At 41.7% G+C, this 19,014-nt stretch overlaps 2 protein-coding genes and 1 long non-coding RNA gene across 5 annotated transcripts; 2 read left to right on the forward strand and 1 right to left on the reverse strand.

Moving 5' to 3' along the window:
* The first annotated feature begins 3,222 nt into the window (after positions 1–3,222).
* On the forward strand, positions 3,223–5,061 carry foxr1 (forkhead box R1). Its single transcript, XM_047018016.1, has 6 exons — positions 3,223–3,448; positions 3,529–3,624; positions 3,732–3,967; positions 4,282–4,553; positions 4,673–4,905; positions 5,033–5,061. The coding sequence occupies exons 1-6, from the start codon at positions 3,328–3,330 to the stop codon at positions 5,059–5,061; spliced, it is 987 nt and encodes a 328-aa protein (XP_046873972.1). The 5' UTR covers positions 3,223–3,327.
* A 325-nt stretch (positions 5,062–5,386) lies between these two features.
* cenatac (centrosomal AT-AC splicing factor) lies at positions 5,387–9,131 on the forward strand. Of its 3 annotated transcripts, none has more exons than XM_047018012.1 (11): positions 5,387–5,779; positions 5,859–6,025; positions 6,136–6,234; positions 6,316–6,382; positions 6,457–6,519; positions 6,698–6,765; positions 6,964–7,087; positions 8,161–8,191; positions 8,276–8,374; positions 8,620–8,752; positions 8,879–9,131. In XM_047018012.1, the coding sequence occupies exons 1-11, from the start codon at positions 5,663–5,665 to the stop codon at positions 8,967–8,969; spliced, it is 1,059 nt and encodes a 352-aa protein (XP_046873968.1). In that variant the 5' UTR covers positions 5,387–5,662; the 3' UTR covers positions 8,970–9,131. The 3 variants fall into 3 exon arrangements, with proteins under 3 accessions (XP_046873968.1, XP_046873970.1, XP_046873971.1); XM_047018014.1 differs by having other exon boundaries at positions 6,979–7,087; XM_047018015.1 differs by having other exon boundaries at positions 6,982–7,087.
* Positions 9,132–16,022: 6,891 nt separating this feature from the next.
* Positions 16,023–18,348, reverse strand: LOC124466247. Its single transcript, XR_006955900.1, has 5 exons — positions 18,100–18,348; positions 17,357–17,481; positions 17,107–17,272; positions 16,633–16,784; positions 16,023–16,351 (listed from the first exon to the last, which is right to left on the reverse strand). It is a non-coding gene; the product is annotated as an uncharacterized LOC124466247 (long non-coding RNA).
* Between the last annotated feature and the right edge of the window lie 666 nt (positions 18,349–19,014).

The raw sequence follows: 19,014 nt of genomic DNA on the forward strand, positions 1-19,014 counted from the left end.
TTGCTCCAGATAGACATGTCAACAATCTATGCTCGCGCTTAACATAATATATTTGCCATCATGTCATGAACGTTTTTACAAAAATCAAATCTGTTTTAAAATAACGGGAATAAACTATACTAACAACATTTCATGTATGTGTGACAACGATTTGCTAAACTTGCTACAACAAGGCAGGCAACTCAAGCCATTTCTCCCTGTGCTCATTCAATATCATTCAGCTCCACGGCTATCGGCCAATGTGAACTTTAGTGCTCGTGCCCTGTTAGTATCCGCCAGCACATTTGCAGGAAACTTTTATTGACGTAAGCAAATAAATGGGGGGCTAGTATACCCATTTCGGATTGGTCTCAAACTTAGCAAAAATCGGGAGAAATTATTCTATGAAAAAAAATGTCTATGAAATCTATGAAATCTATGAAAAAGCTAGTAGTATGAGCCAGGTTCGAGAATCGAACAAAAATTATTGGGGGAGATAGTTTTGTAAATGTTGACTGGAGTTAATAGAATAAAAATGACCGGAAGAGTCAGAAACCTAACCGTAATGCAATACCACCTACATCCACCGGGGCCGTTGCTTCAAGCCGAGGGGCAAGGGGTGGGGGCTTGGGCTACACAGGTGGAGGCGCCAATCAGTTTCAGAGCTAAAGCGGGGCTACAGATTGTCCCTAAAAAACACGATTATCTTACAGTAGTTCCGCATTTCATTAATAAATTTGCACGTGAGTTGTATTAATTTTTATACCGTGTATTCTCCGTGTAATTTCACGAGCCGAACCGTGACGCCCGTACCGTACGGTTCGGTACAAATACATGTACCGTTCCACCCCTAATTATTACAGAGTCTTGTTAAATCACGTTATATCCATTAATAGGCGTTTGGTTTTGTAGGATGAACATATAAAACACTGGCCACATTTGAATTTGTGGCAGTGTGAATTTTGTGGCATTTCGTTTGAATATAAAGTTGACAATAAGCTATGGTAAGTCTGCATTATGGAAGATTTCGGTTACCAAAATAACTAAGCTTTCTTTGCCTGGCGAAAACAACGACGGAGGTGTTCATGATAACAGTTTATTTCATCCGATACAATGCGTTGGAAATCATACTCGTATCACGAAGAAAAAAAGCAACATATGTGATGAGTTCCATCTAGAATAGCCCTATATTTAGCCCTATAGCCTATTTCTAAAAAAAACTAGTGGAAGAAATACTATACAGTGACAGAATACATTTCCGTTAAGTTTGCATCATGTCTCTGATTCTTATCGGACTTTCTGCCCATAGATTCTGCCACTGCAACGCCTTAGCTCACACGCTTGTAACCATATAAATCTATGCTCGCGACTGGTTGTCGCAAAGTATGACGTGTACAGCTAATTGCAAGCGTGGAGCTAGGGAAAAAAAGAGCCACTAGGTGTGTTCGACATGACCCGACTTCATGTGGCGCTGCAACCGGCTGCAGGCGGCTGACTTGAAACAGTGGCTGTTTATCAATCCACGTTTTTTTCCGTTCTTGTGTTCTTGCGAACTCGTTTGACGTCATTTATTGCCCAAGTACGGTTCCAATCCAAAGAAAACAAGTCACCAAGAACGCCAAAAATACCCGGAAATGTTCCTGATCCGCCCCTTTTATCGAGGATGCATCGGATGGTGACTTGACCAGCGGGAACGCTTCTGATTTTCCAGAAGTCATTGCAAGATGTCAAGCGAGGCGGACAAACCTCACAACTGTAATTTTTTACTTTTCATATTTCAGCTAAACCGTACGTGTAAATCAGCATCTGAATTAAAATGTGACGAGAAATAGGCAGTTCAGTCGCTGAAAATTTTCTTATTTTATTGATGAAACGGCTAATTTGTAAATTTGCTCCGACTTGTCGATAACCTAGCTAGTAGCATCTCAGTGCAGTGCAGACACTAGTTAACAGGTACTGTAAGTTAGCAAGGGCTACAGAAAACGTAAAATTACAGGTAGATGGACCATTTTTTAGCTTTGTTATCTAGTTTTTGTAGTTAGTCAGTGTTATCATAATGCTGCGAGTCCAGGAAAACCCTAACCATCTCAATTCATTCTCCGTCCTTGCGTTCTTGCAAGACCATTCTCGTAAGGAGGCTTGCCAGAACGTTTTTCAAAAGAATGTACTTGCGTTCTCAGCGTTCTTCGGATTGATAAACAGCCAGTGAATTCTGGTTAGACTTTTTGTCCGACTTGAGGCGGCGCCGAGGATACGTCACTGTGACGTTGCCATCAAAGTAACGTGAGATCGATTCGAGAACTGCCGGCTGTGTAGCCGAGCGCATTTTCTGAAGAGCAACTGCACGCGTTCAAGTGACGACACAGCTATTTCATGATTGGCCAGACTCACACACGACAACTTTGACGCGTGTTTTGCAATATTCGGACACCTTCAGTTTCGCCAATGCTCAAATCCGGACCGAACAGTTGTATAGAATAAAACATTTATGAAAGAAAGGGTTTTAACCCACCTCTTCACTAACGGAAAGACTACGTTTATTTATAAATAAAGTAAAGTAAGCAAACAGCGCTTAATCGGCCGTGACTGACGTCAACGCAGCAAACCACGAGAAGCTGAAATGTCCGACTTCACAGAGCCGTTTTTAACTCCTCTCCGGCTGCAAGCGTCCACTCTAGCCGGTCATTTCATGCAGCCGCAGTCCATGTCGAACGCACCTACTGTTTAAAGCTAGACCGGAAGACACGGAAGTGGAAATATGCCCGAGTCCAGTCTCGCGCTCTCGCTTGCCTCACTGCGCCACTGAGCACTTTTCATAGAAATAAATGGGGACGCCATCTTGGAAGACAAAAGTAGCTTACTCTAGTTATATTAACTCTATGGGCTCAATGGGGCTCCTTGGAGCTCTTTGTAGGGGATGGGGCTCAATGGGGCTCCTTGATAGGTGATCCCTGATAAGCTACGGATTTACGTAGCCTATCAGCTAACTTAGAACGTAGTAAGTTACCAACGTAGATTTTTTTTCTTCTATATTTGATTGCAGATTCAATATTCTATTAGCTTTATACTATTGTCTTTACTCATTAGAAATGTTTTTCTTTCTTTTTAAGTCTTATTCAATTAAGTTACAGGTTGGAATGTGATGCAGCAGTGGTGGGGCGGCGCCCTCTATGAGGCGGCCGCTGCAGCTGCCTAATTAAATGCCCTATAGGTAATTCATCACACCTGGTACCCACTACCAACAGCGCTAATTTCAGTGACAGGGACGCTTGAGTTCTTTTGTGAAATTGCTCGAGTTGATGTAGCATATCTTCCTAAAATAATGTAGGTATAGGCATCTGTAGGATAATGTCTCTACAGTTCCAAGCCAGAAGCAGGTTTCTTGAATTACATCTTTCAACCGGTCTCAATGACTGGGATATGAATGAGGAGATCAAGCTCACCACAACAACTGATCAGTTTTATCAAGGTAAGGGAGAGAAGCTGGTGTTACATGGGAGCTTGTATGCGTTCAAGCAACATAATACAACCTTTTTCCATTATTGACAGACAATAAATGGAATGATCAGTATATTGTTCAGTGGCACTATGCGAGAATATCAAGACGAAAGGAGGACATCATGTGTCAAAATACTCATAAATCAGGTAGGTTTATAATAACATGATTAAATTCATGAGTGATTAGGTAAGTACATTTGTGATTCCTAATGATTTTTATTTTTGATCACCAAAACGTTTTTGACCTAATGCAGAAACTCAAGTACAGCCAAATTTGTGGTTGATGGTCAATCCCAACCTTGCCTGCTCAATCGAGTACCCTAAAGTTTCAAAGCTTCCTTCATTACCAAAGATGCTAAAAACTAGACCCATCCCTCAGTCTATGGGCACTACTGTCCAACCAAGACGCATAAAACAAGAAATGTCGCCCATTGATGATGCTTGTCTGGAGGATTCTCACCAGGAGGTTGCATCATCCAGTGAATACATGGTAGGCTCAACTTATAAAACCCTTACACACCAGTTATACAAAATGGTTTTAAAATGTTCCTGGATGGTTGAAAATGCTATCAAAAAGGTTAGGGTTGGCAATATGCAGCACTATTGGAAAAGAAAACAAGCATTGATTGTCAAAGTATATCTGTAGTTAGCAGTAAGGCCTCAGTGTTCTCAAATGCTACAATTGTCATAGTAATAGCATGCTGGGGATTAATGACACATATGGGCTGATGCTAACTTTACTTTTGTTAGTAATTAATTAAATTTTAGAGCTTGGTAAAGTATCTGTCTTTTGTTAAATGTAAGCTGACAGATGAGGATGACGCCTCTTCAGTGGATGTCCCCATTTATCGGAAAGCCAAAAGCACCAGAAAGGGGAAAGTACCCACCAAAGCTGGTATGCGAAAACTCAGTCTGGCCCAGAACAAGCGTCTCCAGAGAGTTCTGCAGGATAGCAATAACCTCAAATCAGGAGCCTGGCCACGACCACCTGTCAATTACTGTATCCTCATCGCCATGGCCCTGAGTAGCAGTCATGCAGGAAGCCTCAATGTCCAGCAGATCTACAACTTCACAAGGTGAAGTGATTTCCAGTTGAATAGATGGATAGAAGTTAATATAATTTAATCTATCCTCCTGCTGCGGTATCATAACTGGGTTGCCAGATTCACCCTCACACTATTTGTGTTTATTCCAGAGAGCACTTCCCATTCTTCCAGACTGCCCCAGATGGCTGGAAAAACACCATTCGACACAACTTGTGTTTCAGCAGCAGCTTCAGGAAGACCCCCCAGCAGGTTTGCAGTGAGGGCAAGAGGAAGTCTTGCCTGTGGCACCTCACCCTGGATGGGCACAGGAGACTGAGGGACGAGATCCACACGCTCACTGGGGATTCCTTCAGAGTGCTGAAAAGGAGCATGAACGACCCTGGTGAGAAAACCAGGGTTGCTGATTTATACCATCTTCTAAAATGGAAATATCAAATATGGACCTAGTAATATGGTTAAAGTATGAGTAAAGAAAGTGCAATTGTCATTCCTGTTTTTCTCTTTCACAGACATGATTCGAACGTTGTTTGAGCTTTGATCCTCCTGTTGATGGGATAACCTGGATCCTCTATTGAATAATATTAATTGCCATGAAAACAAAATGCAGAGCTTGTTGATGGTGTTCTCTTTAGTTTTTCTTGGGAATAGTGGATATTGTTTTGTAAAATTCTTTGTACATGTGAATGTGTTCCCCGAACTGGGTATTATAATTTATATATTTATTTTATTTAATTAAAAACACAATGTTGACAGAAATGGACTAAAATGACAATGTAAATTGATTCACAGCGTCATCCTATCCACGAGAGGGCAGCAACCGCAAATACATTTTCCTAGCTGACCTTTATTGTGAAAAAGCAGTTGCCGGTAACTCGACAGTACAGCACGGAAATATGTCCTCTTTTCATTAATTTGGTGGTGGTTTGCTTGATGGTTTCCCCCCCCATCTCAATCGATGTTTCCATGGAAGTAAATTCTCCAGGTTTTCTAATGCAGACAACAACACGGCAAGCTACTCTGTTGAAGGCATCACCGGCAAATTTGGAATAACTCATCATAGCAGCTAGCTGGTTTGCTAAGAAGCCAGACTGATTGGGCGCAGTTTCTAGAGAGCAAATTGGGGAGTGGGCATAATCTCAATGGGTGCATTTTACTGTGCAATATGTAGGCAGACATTTTTCTCGGGAAAGGGACATATCTTCGGTAAAAGTCATCAAAGCAAACTCAAAGTGGTCCTCGTAAAATTTATCGAGAAGGTAATGTGTTGTCTAATACGCATGACAGAGACATATCTAGCATGTATCACCTTGTATTTATTGGGAACGTTTACCACAGGTGAAACAAGCTCGAAAAACAATCAAAAATCCCAAGGTGGAGAAGTTTGATTGCACTCAGAACGAGTGCAAGTTTTGGTGTTACTGCTGCGAGGTCGAGGTTAATACACATGTAACTGATGCCAGCATCACTGTATTGTTTGGAGGGCTATTAGAACACATGGCCACGTAAGACCTTTTTATTTTTTTATTTTTATTTTACTTTACTGTGATTATCACAGCGTCAGTGTAATAATCTTTTTTGCATGTTTATTTGCTTGTTTTCATGGTTAATACAGCCCAGAACATGGAAAGAGAACGCACAGGTTCTGGTGGGAAAACAAAGCTGATCCCAAACTGAGAGACAAGTTCATTGTCACCGAAGAAGAGATCGGAAGGTATTGCGTGATGAAGGCCTATAATACCACATCCATATCATTCCTTGGGACAATACATTTTTAACGTCAGTCAATTTACAGTTTCAAAACAGAAGTGGCAAAATCACTGGAGTCATTTGCGGAGAAGGAGGATGAACTCGTAAAACAAGTAAACAAACTATTCAATCTTTAAGGTTTATGAATATTATCACTTCCAGTTTGCTCATTTTAATCTGTCTTCAGCAAGCAACTCATATTCGCGCCCAGGAGCAACATAGACAAGAAATCCTGCAGGCACTCATAGAGGTTTGTTTTCCAAGGATTCAACTGCAGTATCCACATCAAAGCTATTAAACCTCATCCGATGCTAAAGCTATACAACCTCACTTTGTATGTGTTTCAAAAGTGTGTCGAATACATTTGTTTTGTGTGTTTACCATGAATACTGTGACATGAATATTGCCTTTTCCTGAATCAACGTCAGCCTGAAGTAGAGCTGGAGCAATCTAATATTGTACTGGGCCCAGGTGACTTAACTGTGGTGACTTCAAGGTAAGATGAAATGCTTTGCAACTATGTACATTATAAGCATAAAACTGTCTGGCATGAACACAAATTATTAGATTTTTTTGTGAATCTTGCATATGGTAAATAATTTATTGAAATGTAATTATGAATACTTTTATCACAAATAATCATTTTAACACACTTGTTGTCAGTGTCCTTTACCTTACATTTCTTGTGATGTGGATGTTCTTTCGAGAGAAGCTCTCATCTGGTATTGGATGAGCAGGATGGGCCAAGCTGGTTTGACCCAGTTGTGGATGGGAAGTGGGCAGGACCAGGACAAGGCCTGACTTTCATTGGTTACCAGGTAGGGCAATGCCAGTCCAAACAGAACACTGAAGGATCTCTTAAAACTCTAGGGCTGTCCCCACTCAGTCGACTAGTCGATTTTCTGGTCGATATGCTCTTAGTCGACTAAGATTTTTTAAGTCGAGCTGCCGTATGGCAATGTGAGATCTGATTCCCGCTTGTCATCATTGCTGAATTAACCAAATGTTCTACTAAAATGGTAGATTATACTATTTAAGACAAATAAAGCAACTCAAAAAATATATAATTTAAAAGAAAAGGTGTTACTGTTTTCCCTTTCGTTAATCTGCGCTTTGTTTTGGTTTGGTATTTTGCACACGGCACGAGCACAATTGGCTGCAGAACTACAAACTCGACCATAGCCTACTTTGTCGGTGTTATTAGTCAAAATGGCAAAGAAATCTGTGGAATGGCAGCATTTCATTAAAGTACATTTACTAATTACTTAATGACTAGAAAAACGTTGAATACAATCTCTGCCAACAACGGTTTATTTTTCATAGTTTGACGTCGAATATGATGTAACCTATCACCTGAAAAACGTAAGTTGGCCTAGCCCTACTTCGCTCATGCTTACGCGCTGGGTTGAAAAATGAGTATGCCTATAATAAGAATCACTTACAAATCGAATTACATTTTCTCCGGCCAAGACAACATCTTTCTCTGTTGCACCGTTCCCCACTCAGCTTCTACGTAAATTTGCATGCTGCAAGTTCAGGCAGTGATAAGCACGCTCTGATGATTTGCATGTTAAACAAACAATATTTTTAATTTGTAGTACATTGTGAGAGATACTAAATACCATCGGCATTCGGTTACAACAGGACTGGTGATACAAGTCTTATTATTAGTAGGCTATTAGTGGCTGAATCTGCAATGTCCAGCAGCCATTGAGTCAGATCGCGAAAATGTTTGTACTTTTTTGGGGGGTGAGAAAATAACGCTTTTTTAAGTTCGATTAGTCGATTTTCAGACGTTCTAGTCGAGTTTTGGTCCACCAAAGAAAATCTTAGTCGGGGACAGCCTTATAAAACTCACATAATGCATCGTGTCCCTTTTCTCCCTTGACAGGATTCCTCCAATAGTGGAAATGTTCACACAGGTAACGGCAATCTTGAAGACTAATCTGATCATATACCCTGTTACTTAAAATATGTGTGTGCAGCCATTTCCATTCATCTTGTAGGAGCTGTCCCTCCATGGTTGCAGAAGGACCCCTTGGATGGTAGCTCTGGATCAGCAGGGCAGGAGATTGGACCATCACTGCAGGACTTCCTCAAGCAGAGTAGGGTCCCCTCATACTCTTTGCGATTCAAATGTTTTGTGATACACTATCCTGTGTTCATGCCACAGATTAAGTTGTATCTGGAAACCTATAGACTTCAGTATCCCTAAAACTAAAAAACACATTTCAATAGAGGATCCCTTTTGCAACAAATATCTTGTATGAATTTAACTTCTTTGTCATCTTCACAATCATGTTCAGTTAACCCTCATCCTTATCATTTTGCTCATGTTGTTGTTTGACAGAAAAGCAGGATAAACTGAGGAAGTTACCTCCTAACAGAGTTGGGGCCGACTTCGACCACAGCTCTCAGACCGATGCCAACTGGCTGCCCTCTTTTGGTCGGGTTTGGAACAGCGGCCGGCGCTGGCAGTCGAGGTTGCGTTTTAATCTATTATCATAACAATGGGCTGTAACAATATATCAAATGCGGAATTTGAATTGCATAGTGTTAAAACATGTAGGGATATACTATTTTAGTTTTGGTTTGTTTTTACACCACAGACACCAGTTCAGAGAAGAGGAAGGACAGACTAACAAGCGAAAGAGAACGAAGGACCATGACAGAGGGGACAAAGAGAAAAAGACCGCTTAATACTTAACACCGAATAACTAGGGGGCTGGGTATTGCTTTTCTTTGGTGCCGATTGGAGGCATTTATGTAAATGGATTGTAAAACACTGATATTCAAGTGTCCAATTGTGCAGTTTGATTGTTTAAAGTATTTTTTTATATTAATAAAAGATGTTGCACATTTCTCACAAGTTCTTATGAGGGTTTTCACTGACGTCATGTTCTGGGTGGTAACCCGAATGCGCGGCCATATTGGAGGCACTCGGTGTAAACAACTGAAAGGAGTACAACCAAAAAACGTATATTCTACACTCTTTGGTACAACTGTAGCCATGTCTAAACGACCAAAATGGTCGCGTCCAAGATCCAAAGGCATATAGGGAAGGACTTGGACAACAAGAAATGGGTCGTCGATATTTTGAGAAATTAGGATTTATTGGCGGTGCAAATCCCTACCAGTTAGCTCCCTCTACTTGGATCCGTGACGACCCTGTGATTCTGCCTTCAGTTGGATGTCCCGATATTGTTAACTACATGTTTTTTTCGCCGAACCCATACACATGTAGTAGTTTGATATGATTTATATTATGTCAATGTCAGCTTTACAGTAAAATAAGCGCACAATAAAAACAATGAAAGCAGGCAACATCTGATAAAATGACCTGTAGAACCATCACGATAATCGGGACGTTATACCTAGGATTGTCGGAAGGGGCGAAATCGGCCCGATTATCCTGTAGTGCAGGGGTGGGGAACCTTTTTTCTGCAAAGGGCCATTTGGATATTTATAATCCGTACAAACTAACGTTTATCGATTTAAGAATGTGCTCACCCCTAATGTGATGGCTGGAACTGCTTCACTTTGTGAGGTTTGTGATGTTAGCTAGCAGGTATGCAGCCTGCTTTGACTGGGGTGCAGTGAACATTTCTGGGGGGGTAATATCATGATTACGGAAAGGGATCGTATTATTTTTTGTATATTGCTACAATTTTTGAGACTGCTTACCTATCCAAGGTGTTAATCAGGCGCGGAGCTAGACGTTGTAAACATTCGGGGCTTACGCCAAACCAACAACGTATTCTGGGTTTGATTTAGTAAAGAATTCCACACTTAATGCGAGCGGCAAGAGCGTGCGAGCGAATTTTGTTGGTACATACCAAAATACGCAACGCTGCGCGCCTCCACAGTCCTCTTCCACATAATAAAATAGTGCTGCTGCTAACGAATAATGCATAAGGAAATATGGTTCCTGCAGTGCCATGGCGGGTCGGACGTTCCCCACCCCTGCTGTAATGTATGGGGGGTGACAAGTGCCCTCACTATCGAACGCCGATTGTGCCAAAACGTCTGGACTGTCGTTCGTGTACACACGTCAATTTTTGACGGGTACAGACGTCAAAAATTATCGAACGCCGATTGTGCCAAAACGTCTGAACTGTCGTTGGTGTACACACGTCAATTTTTGACGTGTACAGACGTCAAAAATTATCGAACGCCGATTGTGCCAAAACGTCTGAACTGTCGTTGGTGTACACACGTCAATTTTTGACGTGTACAGACGTCAAAAATTGACGTCTGTACACGTCCGTTTTTGACGTCTGTACACGTTTAAAATTGGGTGCTACCACTTCATTTTTTTCTGAGGGGAAACCAGATAACGATTATTGCAAGAGTGAAAACCTGTCCACACTCAACCAATCTTGATTGAATTAAGGTTAAGAAATAGGCTAATATAAATTGGCAGTGACATTATCAACAACTGTAGGCTATTTTGTAAGTTACTGAAAAAATTATTACATTTGTATACAATATCATATTCACATTTCGAAAAAGGTATACATTTCAGTTTGTTAAAATGCCCACTAGATGGCAGTGTGTGTGCACAAATAGTAAGGGCAGAGCCTCTGGTCAATGTGATGGGTATAGCCAAGGATAAATTGTGGCGCAACAGCAAGCAAAATAATATTACAATAAAACAGGTTAGGAATACACAGGGTTGAAGACAGCTGGACAGTACACAGAGAAGCCTTAGTCAAGAAATAAAACACGTAATACCCATGGCAATATACAAGTAATATCCAACACAAGGAATGTAAAATATACTTTTAATGTAATTGAGAGTAAATATAATGTACAGGGTCTGTTTTTTTTCCCCAGGATAGGGATGGGAACTTATCAGTAGTAGTGGTTCCCAACCCTGGTCCTCAGGATAACGACCCATTCATTTGAATCAGGTGTGTTGGAGCAGGGAAACATCTCAAACATTCAGGACAGGTCTATAGAGGATAGAGACTTGTGTTATGCTGGGTACACACCTTGGGGAACCTACAGGAACCTTGGGGTTACCATGGATGACGAGCTCTCCCTCACGGCCCACATCGCCGCAGTCTCCCGGTCTTGTAGATTCACCCTCTACAACATCCGGAAGATCAGGAGATACCTGTCTGAGCACTCCACCCAGCTGCTAGTCCAAGCACTGGTCCTCTCCAAGTTGGACTACTGCCTGTCTGAGCACTCCACCCAGCTGCTAGTCCAAGCACTGGTCCTCTCCAAGTTGGACTACTGCAACTCGCTGCTCGCTGGTCTCCCAGCATGTGCAACCCGCCCTCTTCAGAGGATTCAGAACGCAGCGGCCCGCCTGGTCTACAATCTACCCAGACGCTCCCATGTTACCCCGCTCCTCATCTCTCTCCACTGGCTACCCATCAACGCCCGTATCAGATTCAAGACCCTGGTACTGACCTTCCGAGCAGTGAACGGGACTGCACCCGTCTACATCAAGTCTCTCCTGCAGCCTTACACCCCCACCCGTCACCTACGGTCTTCTTCAGAACCGCCTGGTGGTCCCACCGCTCAAGACTGCCCGGTCCCAACACAAGCTCCTCCTGCCTGGCCCCCCAATGGTGGAACCAGCTCCCCACCTCCATCAGGGACACTGACTGTCTCCCCACCTTCAAGAAAAGGCTCAAGACGCACTTGTTCCGGGAGTACAACGGCACTTAAGAATGCTTGGCTGGACTTGTTAGTTTCCTCCAGGATCACAATGACTCTTATTGAGTGACTTGTTGCTCTCTTAGGTCAGATATAACAAAGTTAAGTCTTGTACTCGCTGTGAAATATTTTACTGTTGATTGTTCTTCTACAGGTACAGTCCTGCACTTTTGTGGTTCATGTTGTTTAATTTGTAACTTGTATAACTGCATGCTCTTATGGGTCTTCCCTTTGGCACTTGTTTAGCTTTTCACAATGTATGCTTCATGTTTTGGCTACTTGCAATGTTTGGGACTATCACGTTGTTATGATCAGTGACCTATGCTCTTTTGTAAGCTCTCTCTTGGAAGTCGCTTTGGATAAAAGCGTCTGCTAAATGAATAAATGTAAATGTACACACACATTTTTTTTTTGTTCATGTTTTAACATGTGAGACCACAAACATGAGGACAAGAAAATCCTAAATGTAACCTTTCTGATCCTATAGTGTGTGGTGTTTGTCGTTGGGGTTCCCCTCACACATCATGATTTTGGAGCGGCTCCGACGTTCTTCCGAGCAAGTTCGGCCGCTCTTAACACACCTCACATCAAGGGAAAATCTGATAAAATAATCTGCAGATAATCGGGACATAACCTAGGATTGTCGGGACATTACCTAGGATTGTCGGAAGGGGGAAATCGGCCCCAAATCAGCCCAATTATCTTGTGGTGTATACCCAGCATTAATCAGAGCATGTTTGAAAGGAGTTGTAAATTAGTGGAGCAAGGAACAGAGTGCCATTAATTAAACCTGAGCAAGGAGGGCATTATTAATGGCCCAGATAATGTGATCAGATTTCATCTCCATGCTGCTATGTTGCATTGCCTGGGCAGCACCTTTGGCCAGAAATCTGGTGCATTCCTTTGCCTATTTGGTAGGCTATTGAATGTTTGAATCCCCTCTGACCATACATGGGGCATAGCGCACACATTTATTTTTTCACTCATACTTTGGTGGTTATAAAATTTCAGCATAATACTTTTTCATGCCAAAACTAATCTTTAATAAATGTGTATATGACCTGTCATCAATTATTTACAATCTCTTTGCATGCTCTGCGCTTGAGTCATTATAGGCTATGGTTGCATTCATCGCTGTTCCCAAGTCGAGGTGCATCATTTTTGTAAAATGAATGACACTGAACAGTTTGCCATGAAATGCTTGTTTTGTTGACTACAAAAAGAAATTGTAGGCTTATGTGTTGCATCAGCAATAATTGGGAGCTCAATCAGTTGTCAATTATTCAATTAACAGTTGTAGGCTTCAGAGTAGCATATTTATGCATAAAGTTGAACACATTGTTTATGAAATGTCTAAAGTTGGCCAATTTAGATTATGTAGGCCTACCTTAATATTCTAACCCAAGGGGGTTAGTATAGCCTATTATGCAGTGTACATAATGCACTGTATATTTAAACATCAGTTCTCTGCTTTTTTTTTTTTTTTTAACTGTCGGAGGCCGAACACACCACAAAACAAGGCTACAGCAAAATATAGGTTATTGGCTTGACTAGGAATTAATTAGCCTACGCACTATAGACGCTTAGTTATTATTGTTATAACATGTATATATTTCATATTTCCGGTACAGCTAGAGCTCGCCTTTCTTTACCCAGAAAATGGACTGGCCAGGTTCCTAAATGCAAACACGTGCGCGCTGGTGCTATACTTTAGAATCAGAAGGGATTTTATTCGCCATGAATGTTTGCACAAACAAGGAATTTACTTTGGCAGGGAGGTGCATACATTAAATATATAGGAATATTGAAACCTAAATACGTGGACTAACTATACAAAAGGAGCAAAGTCTAGCTAATACCAAAGGGGGTCTAGCTAATACTAAGGGGAATAAAAAATAATATATAAGTAGCCCTAATTTACAATAACCTAAAAATACAGATAGTGCAAACAATACAATAGTGAAAATTGCAATGTGCAGGGTGTCATTGTGCAGATTGTGATTTAAAGTCAGTATGAGTCCTTGGCCTTGTTAAAGAGGCCAACAGCAGAGGGGAAGAAACTGTTCTTGTGGCGTGAGGTTTTGGTCTTGATGGACCGCAGCCTTCTGCCGGAGGGGAGTAGCTGGAACAGGGAGTGTCCAGGGTGGGAGGGGTCGGCCACAATCTTCCTCACTCGCCTCAGGGACCTTGAGGTGTGCAGATCCTCGAGGAAAGGCAGATTGCAGCCGATCACCTTCTCAGCAGTGCGGATGATACGCTCCAGTCTACTTACCTGTGGGTGAGACTTATGACACCTTTAAAAGGTGTATCTTGGAATAGGTTAGAATAGGCTATGCAGATCAGTTTGGGGAGGACTTAATGTAGTCGTAAATTAATTTTATCTTACATGAACACGTGTTTTGTTCTGTTTAAATGGATGGATTTCAAAGGCGTAGTTACATAATGCAATAACATTAAACACAAGCAAAATTGTATATGGTCTGCTCATCTTTATTACATTGACGTGATTGAGACTGCTTACTCATTCCAAGGCCTATTGAAAATGTGATTACAACAGTTAAATTATGTGTGTGTAGACTGTATTTAAGAAAGGACATTGAGGACCTGATCAGTTCCCAAACTGTCTATCTCTACCAAACAATTTGTGTGTTCCAACTGTTCGTCACTTGGTTGAAATTGGTTTAGGGGAACCACAACTCTTTGTCAAAGGCAAGTGCAGCCGCCCCTTGGTCAGCCACCCCCTAGAACTGGCTGCTCCAAATATACCTTGGATACCAGTGTGATGTTGCAACTGTTGTGTAAGACAACCTTGTACAAAAAATTGATATTGTGACGTGTATCTGGCAGTCCTCAGGTCACGTTTTATACGAGGCAGGTAAACAAAGTGAAGAGCCCAAAGATGCCTTTCGTTGTTGGCAATAATGATTCCTTCTTTTTCTATATAGATATGTAAACAAGGAGTGCTGGACATCCATTTCAAGTCTTAGGCCGAATCCCAATACTCCCCCTTACCCCTTCCCCTTAATTTACCCCTTCCCCATGGCCCTCGAAAGTAAGGGGTAAGGGCTACATAGCCCTAGGAAATGGGACGCCACTTGGTTACAGGTACGTCATCTAGCACGTATCGATATCTCCAAAGCAAGTAGCGTTATGCACTGATATTAAACGAAATTCGCTGCTAATGGAGTTTACTTAGAACTGTAGACATGCTAGTCAAAAAAATGCGGGACTGTTGTGCAATTCAGAACTGTAACATTAACGTACTAAACTAACGATTTTTAGAAACGTTTCAATTAGGAAAATGGTTGCAAATATATACGTTCATGACTGTATATAAAACAAAACAAGACTGTCCATTTTTTTATCAATTAATTAAGCCGATAATATAACATTTATCAGACTCTCTGGATGATTTGGTCGCCATTGTTGCCGGTCGCGCAGTTTTCACATAGCCCTAGGTTTCAAGTAAGCTCCCGATCTTACTTGGTTTTAAGGGGTGTATACCCCTTAGTCTTAGCCCTTCCCCTAGCTCCAAAAGAGTATTGGGACACCACTAGCTCTCACGGGAACGCGCAAAACTAAGGGGAAGGGGTAAGGGGAAGGGGTAAGGGGGAGTATTGGGATTCGGCCTTATTGTCAGGTACACAAAACACCACAAAGTCAGACTGGGCACTGTCATTTTTGGGACAAGACAATGCAAAGCAACCTGGCATAACATAATAAGTACTTAGATTACATTTATGATAAGCTAAAAAAATATGATCATTTATAAACCTCCTAAATATACAAAATAGTATACAAAATATTAGACCTCTAATACAGATAATGACCTACACTAACCTTACACCTATACTAACCTAAGACAAGTGGGGTACAGTTGGTGCAATATTGCTGATAGTGCAACCAGTGGCTGAAGGTGACAGTGTGTAAAGTGACTAGTGAGAAATGCATCAATGTTAAGTGGCTAGTGAGAACTGTCCATGTAAATGGTCATTCAGAAGCCGCCCGGCCCTTGGATAGAAACTGTTGTCCAGAAGGCAGCGGGGTAGAGACTGAAAGATGGGTGGTAGCAGTCTTTTAGAATCCTGCCAGCTGTCCAGAAGGCAGCGGGGTAGATACTGAAAGATGGGTGGTAGCAGTCTTTTAGAATCCTGCCAGCTGTCCAGAAGGCAGCGGGGTAGAGACTGAAAGATGGGTGGTAGCAGTCTTTTAGATTCTTGCCAGCTTTCCTGAGGCATCGTGTGTGGTAGGTGTCCTGTAGGGCTGGGAGCTTCCTGTCGATGATAAACTCAGCAGACCTGACCACACTACGTAGGACTATTACAATGTCACTTCTGTTGTTGTTAGAAGCCTTCAGGAAAACCACCAGTCGGCTGAACCCATCGATTCCTCCATGGATTACAATCCTCCGCCTAAGAGAGGAAGGAAGGGAAAACGAAAGATTTCAATTGCACATCTTATTTTATAAATAACAAAAAAAAATATGAATGGCTTGAATGCAGCTAAAATGATTTGTGTACATTTCTGTGCAACATGTTGGGCGTTTAACAGAAAGAAAAGTCCAACCTCTATTCCATTCATGTGAAGCTGAAAATCTTATTTTAAATTCAAAACTAATAAAATAATCAGCTTGTCATTGGCTAGGGACACAGTTAGGGCAAATTAACGAATCACAGTAAAACAAGCCACTTACTTTAAGAGCTTGTGGTTGCGATCAAGATGCCACAGCGAATTTGACCCTGCCACTCGATGTGTTCTCCTCCGAAGCCTGTGGGACATACTCCGAATAGCAGCACCTTCAGATCAAGTGCATCATCTGGTCTGTAAAAGATGAAATTGTGCTGTCTATGGAAGACAATGTATACATATTAGGACTTAGATCCATTTTTTACATTCATCCCTGGTAACTCTAAATAAAACAATGTGTTTAAGGAACGGTGACAAGGTAGCTATGTGGTACAAGCGCGTGACAGTTTTCTCTCCAAAGATATGGGATATGAAAGAGTTCTATCAAAGTATATCAATTTCTTCATGAAATGTATAGAAAGCGTAATTCTGCAGTGTTTCATGTGCTTTGTAAATAAACAAAATAATTGTGTAGGGCTCAGTGAGAAAGGGGTCACATTATTCAGATCTCTCCTGAACTAGTCCTTCAATTGACACATACCTTAACCGTCGGTTCACTGTTCTTCTTGAGACACCCACGATCTCCGCAATTTGTTTAGCAGAGAAGTTAAAGGACAACAACATCTGCAACTGCTCTTGGGCGATTTGGTAAACCGGCCTTCCTCCAGTCTGTCCTCCCATTCGAGGTACGGTGAAACCAGAAGCAACTGCAGTTAAAGAGAAAAATGTTAGAGGCATCGTGTTTTGAATCTTGCTTCTTCAGATAATGTTTAATCTGACGAGTACATTACCAGGTTGTTGTTGTTGTTGGCTTCCTGAACTAACTCGCTCATGAGCAAAAGCATCTCATCCACCACTCCAGATTGATGCAGTCTGCACTCTGCTCCAGCGAACGCTCGTCGCCATTATCTCTAACCTGTTAGCATGACAAAATATATTAGTGGTAGGCTAACTAAGCTTGTTTAACAACTCTGAGGTTGCTGGCTTCAGCAACATAACCGCATTCAGTAACGCAATATTCAAAGCCTTATAAGGTCTAGTTTAGCGGCGTTAATTTGAGCTTGCTCATTATTAAAGAATTAAGCTAGCACTACAAGTGTGTTGACGAGTGGTATGCTAAATACAACAAAGCTTGCTAAACAACTCTTTGAGATTGCTGGCTTCAGTAACATAACCGCATTCAGTAACGCAATATTCGAAGCCTTATAAGGTCTAGTTTAGCGGCGTTACTTTGAGCTTGCTCATTATTAAAGAGTTAGCACTAAGTGTGTTGACAAGTGGTAGGCTAACTTCAACAAAGCTTCTTAAGCAACTCTTTGAGATTGCTGGCTTCAGTAACATAATAATCGCATTCAATAACACAATATTCAAAGCCTTATGGTCTAGTTTAACGGCGTTAATTTGATCTTGCTCATTATTAAAGAGTTCGCACTACAAGTGTGTTGACGAAAAGTCAGGATCCCAGGAGGACAGGACTAGCCAACAGCTATTCAAAACAAGTAACTTGGCTTAACGTTGCTAATTGATAGCTTACCTGGCAAGAACAGTCTGTATGGAATCCTGGTCATCTGAAGATAAAAGTAGTCGAGTACAATCTGAAAAAGTCTGGGCACAATTGTTGAGAAAGTTTGTGGTCGTAATTTTCTGAGATTTGCCTCCACCAGAATTCGAAATCACACACAACGTGTTCGTCTTCTTCGTTGGTTCTTTGAATGGCGGTTAGCAAACAATGTATAGGCGCATCATCGCCACCTACTGGACGGGAGTATGATGCCGGATAAACCGCAAAAGTGGCTCTCCCCCACACAAATGGACTGTCCCAAATACTAAATGATAGCCAGAGAATGTCTAATAAAGAGAGAACTCCCACTCTCGGGAAACTTCCGGGTTCTGAACTGGTTGCAGTTCCACTCAAGTTCCATGTGAGGGCGCTAACGGTCGAGTGCAGAATGAATGGAGGTCTATGGAGCTATACCCCTCAAAATCCACTTTTCTCAGGATATAATTTTTTGTCTAGTAATTTGAATTCTGAAATCGAAAGGGGAGGCAAAAAAAACACACACCACTGGGTGTTAGATTTTTTTTAAAGTCGCCTTTCTGTTCTAAAAAGCCTTTGAAAATGGCATTGACGTCATACACATCGTACGACCAGAGCTACTGCTTGACGGCAAGCTCTGGTTACTTCCACTTTACTCTCGAGGCATCGACAACACAGCTGACAGGTTAGGCTTGCCCTGTCAATACAAATGCTAGAAAGAGTTTTGGCTTGCTAATGTTGTTGCTAATGTTGCTAGTGCTCTGACATTTTGGTTCTGCTTCGGATGCCATCAAGCGGGATCTCTGGTCGTAGTCAGTCCTTCACTAACCAATCAACATTCGTTAGCAGAATGCTAGTGTGTTATGGGCAACAACGACTTACCCCTTAAGAAATCGAAAGGACGTAAGTACT

The sequence above is a fragment of the Hypomesus transpacificus genome, unplaced genomic scaffold, assembly GCF_021917145.1.
Source record: "Hypomesus transpacificus isolate Combined female unplaced genomic scaffold, fHypTra1 scaffold_88, whole genome shotgun sequence".
NCBI lineage: Eukaryota > Metazoa > Chordata > Actinopteri > Osmeriformes > Osmeridae > Hypomesus > Hypomesus transpacificus.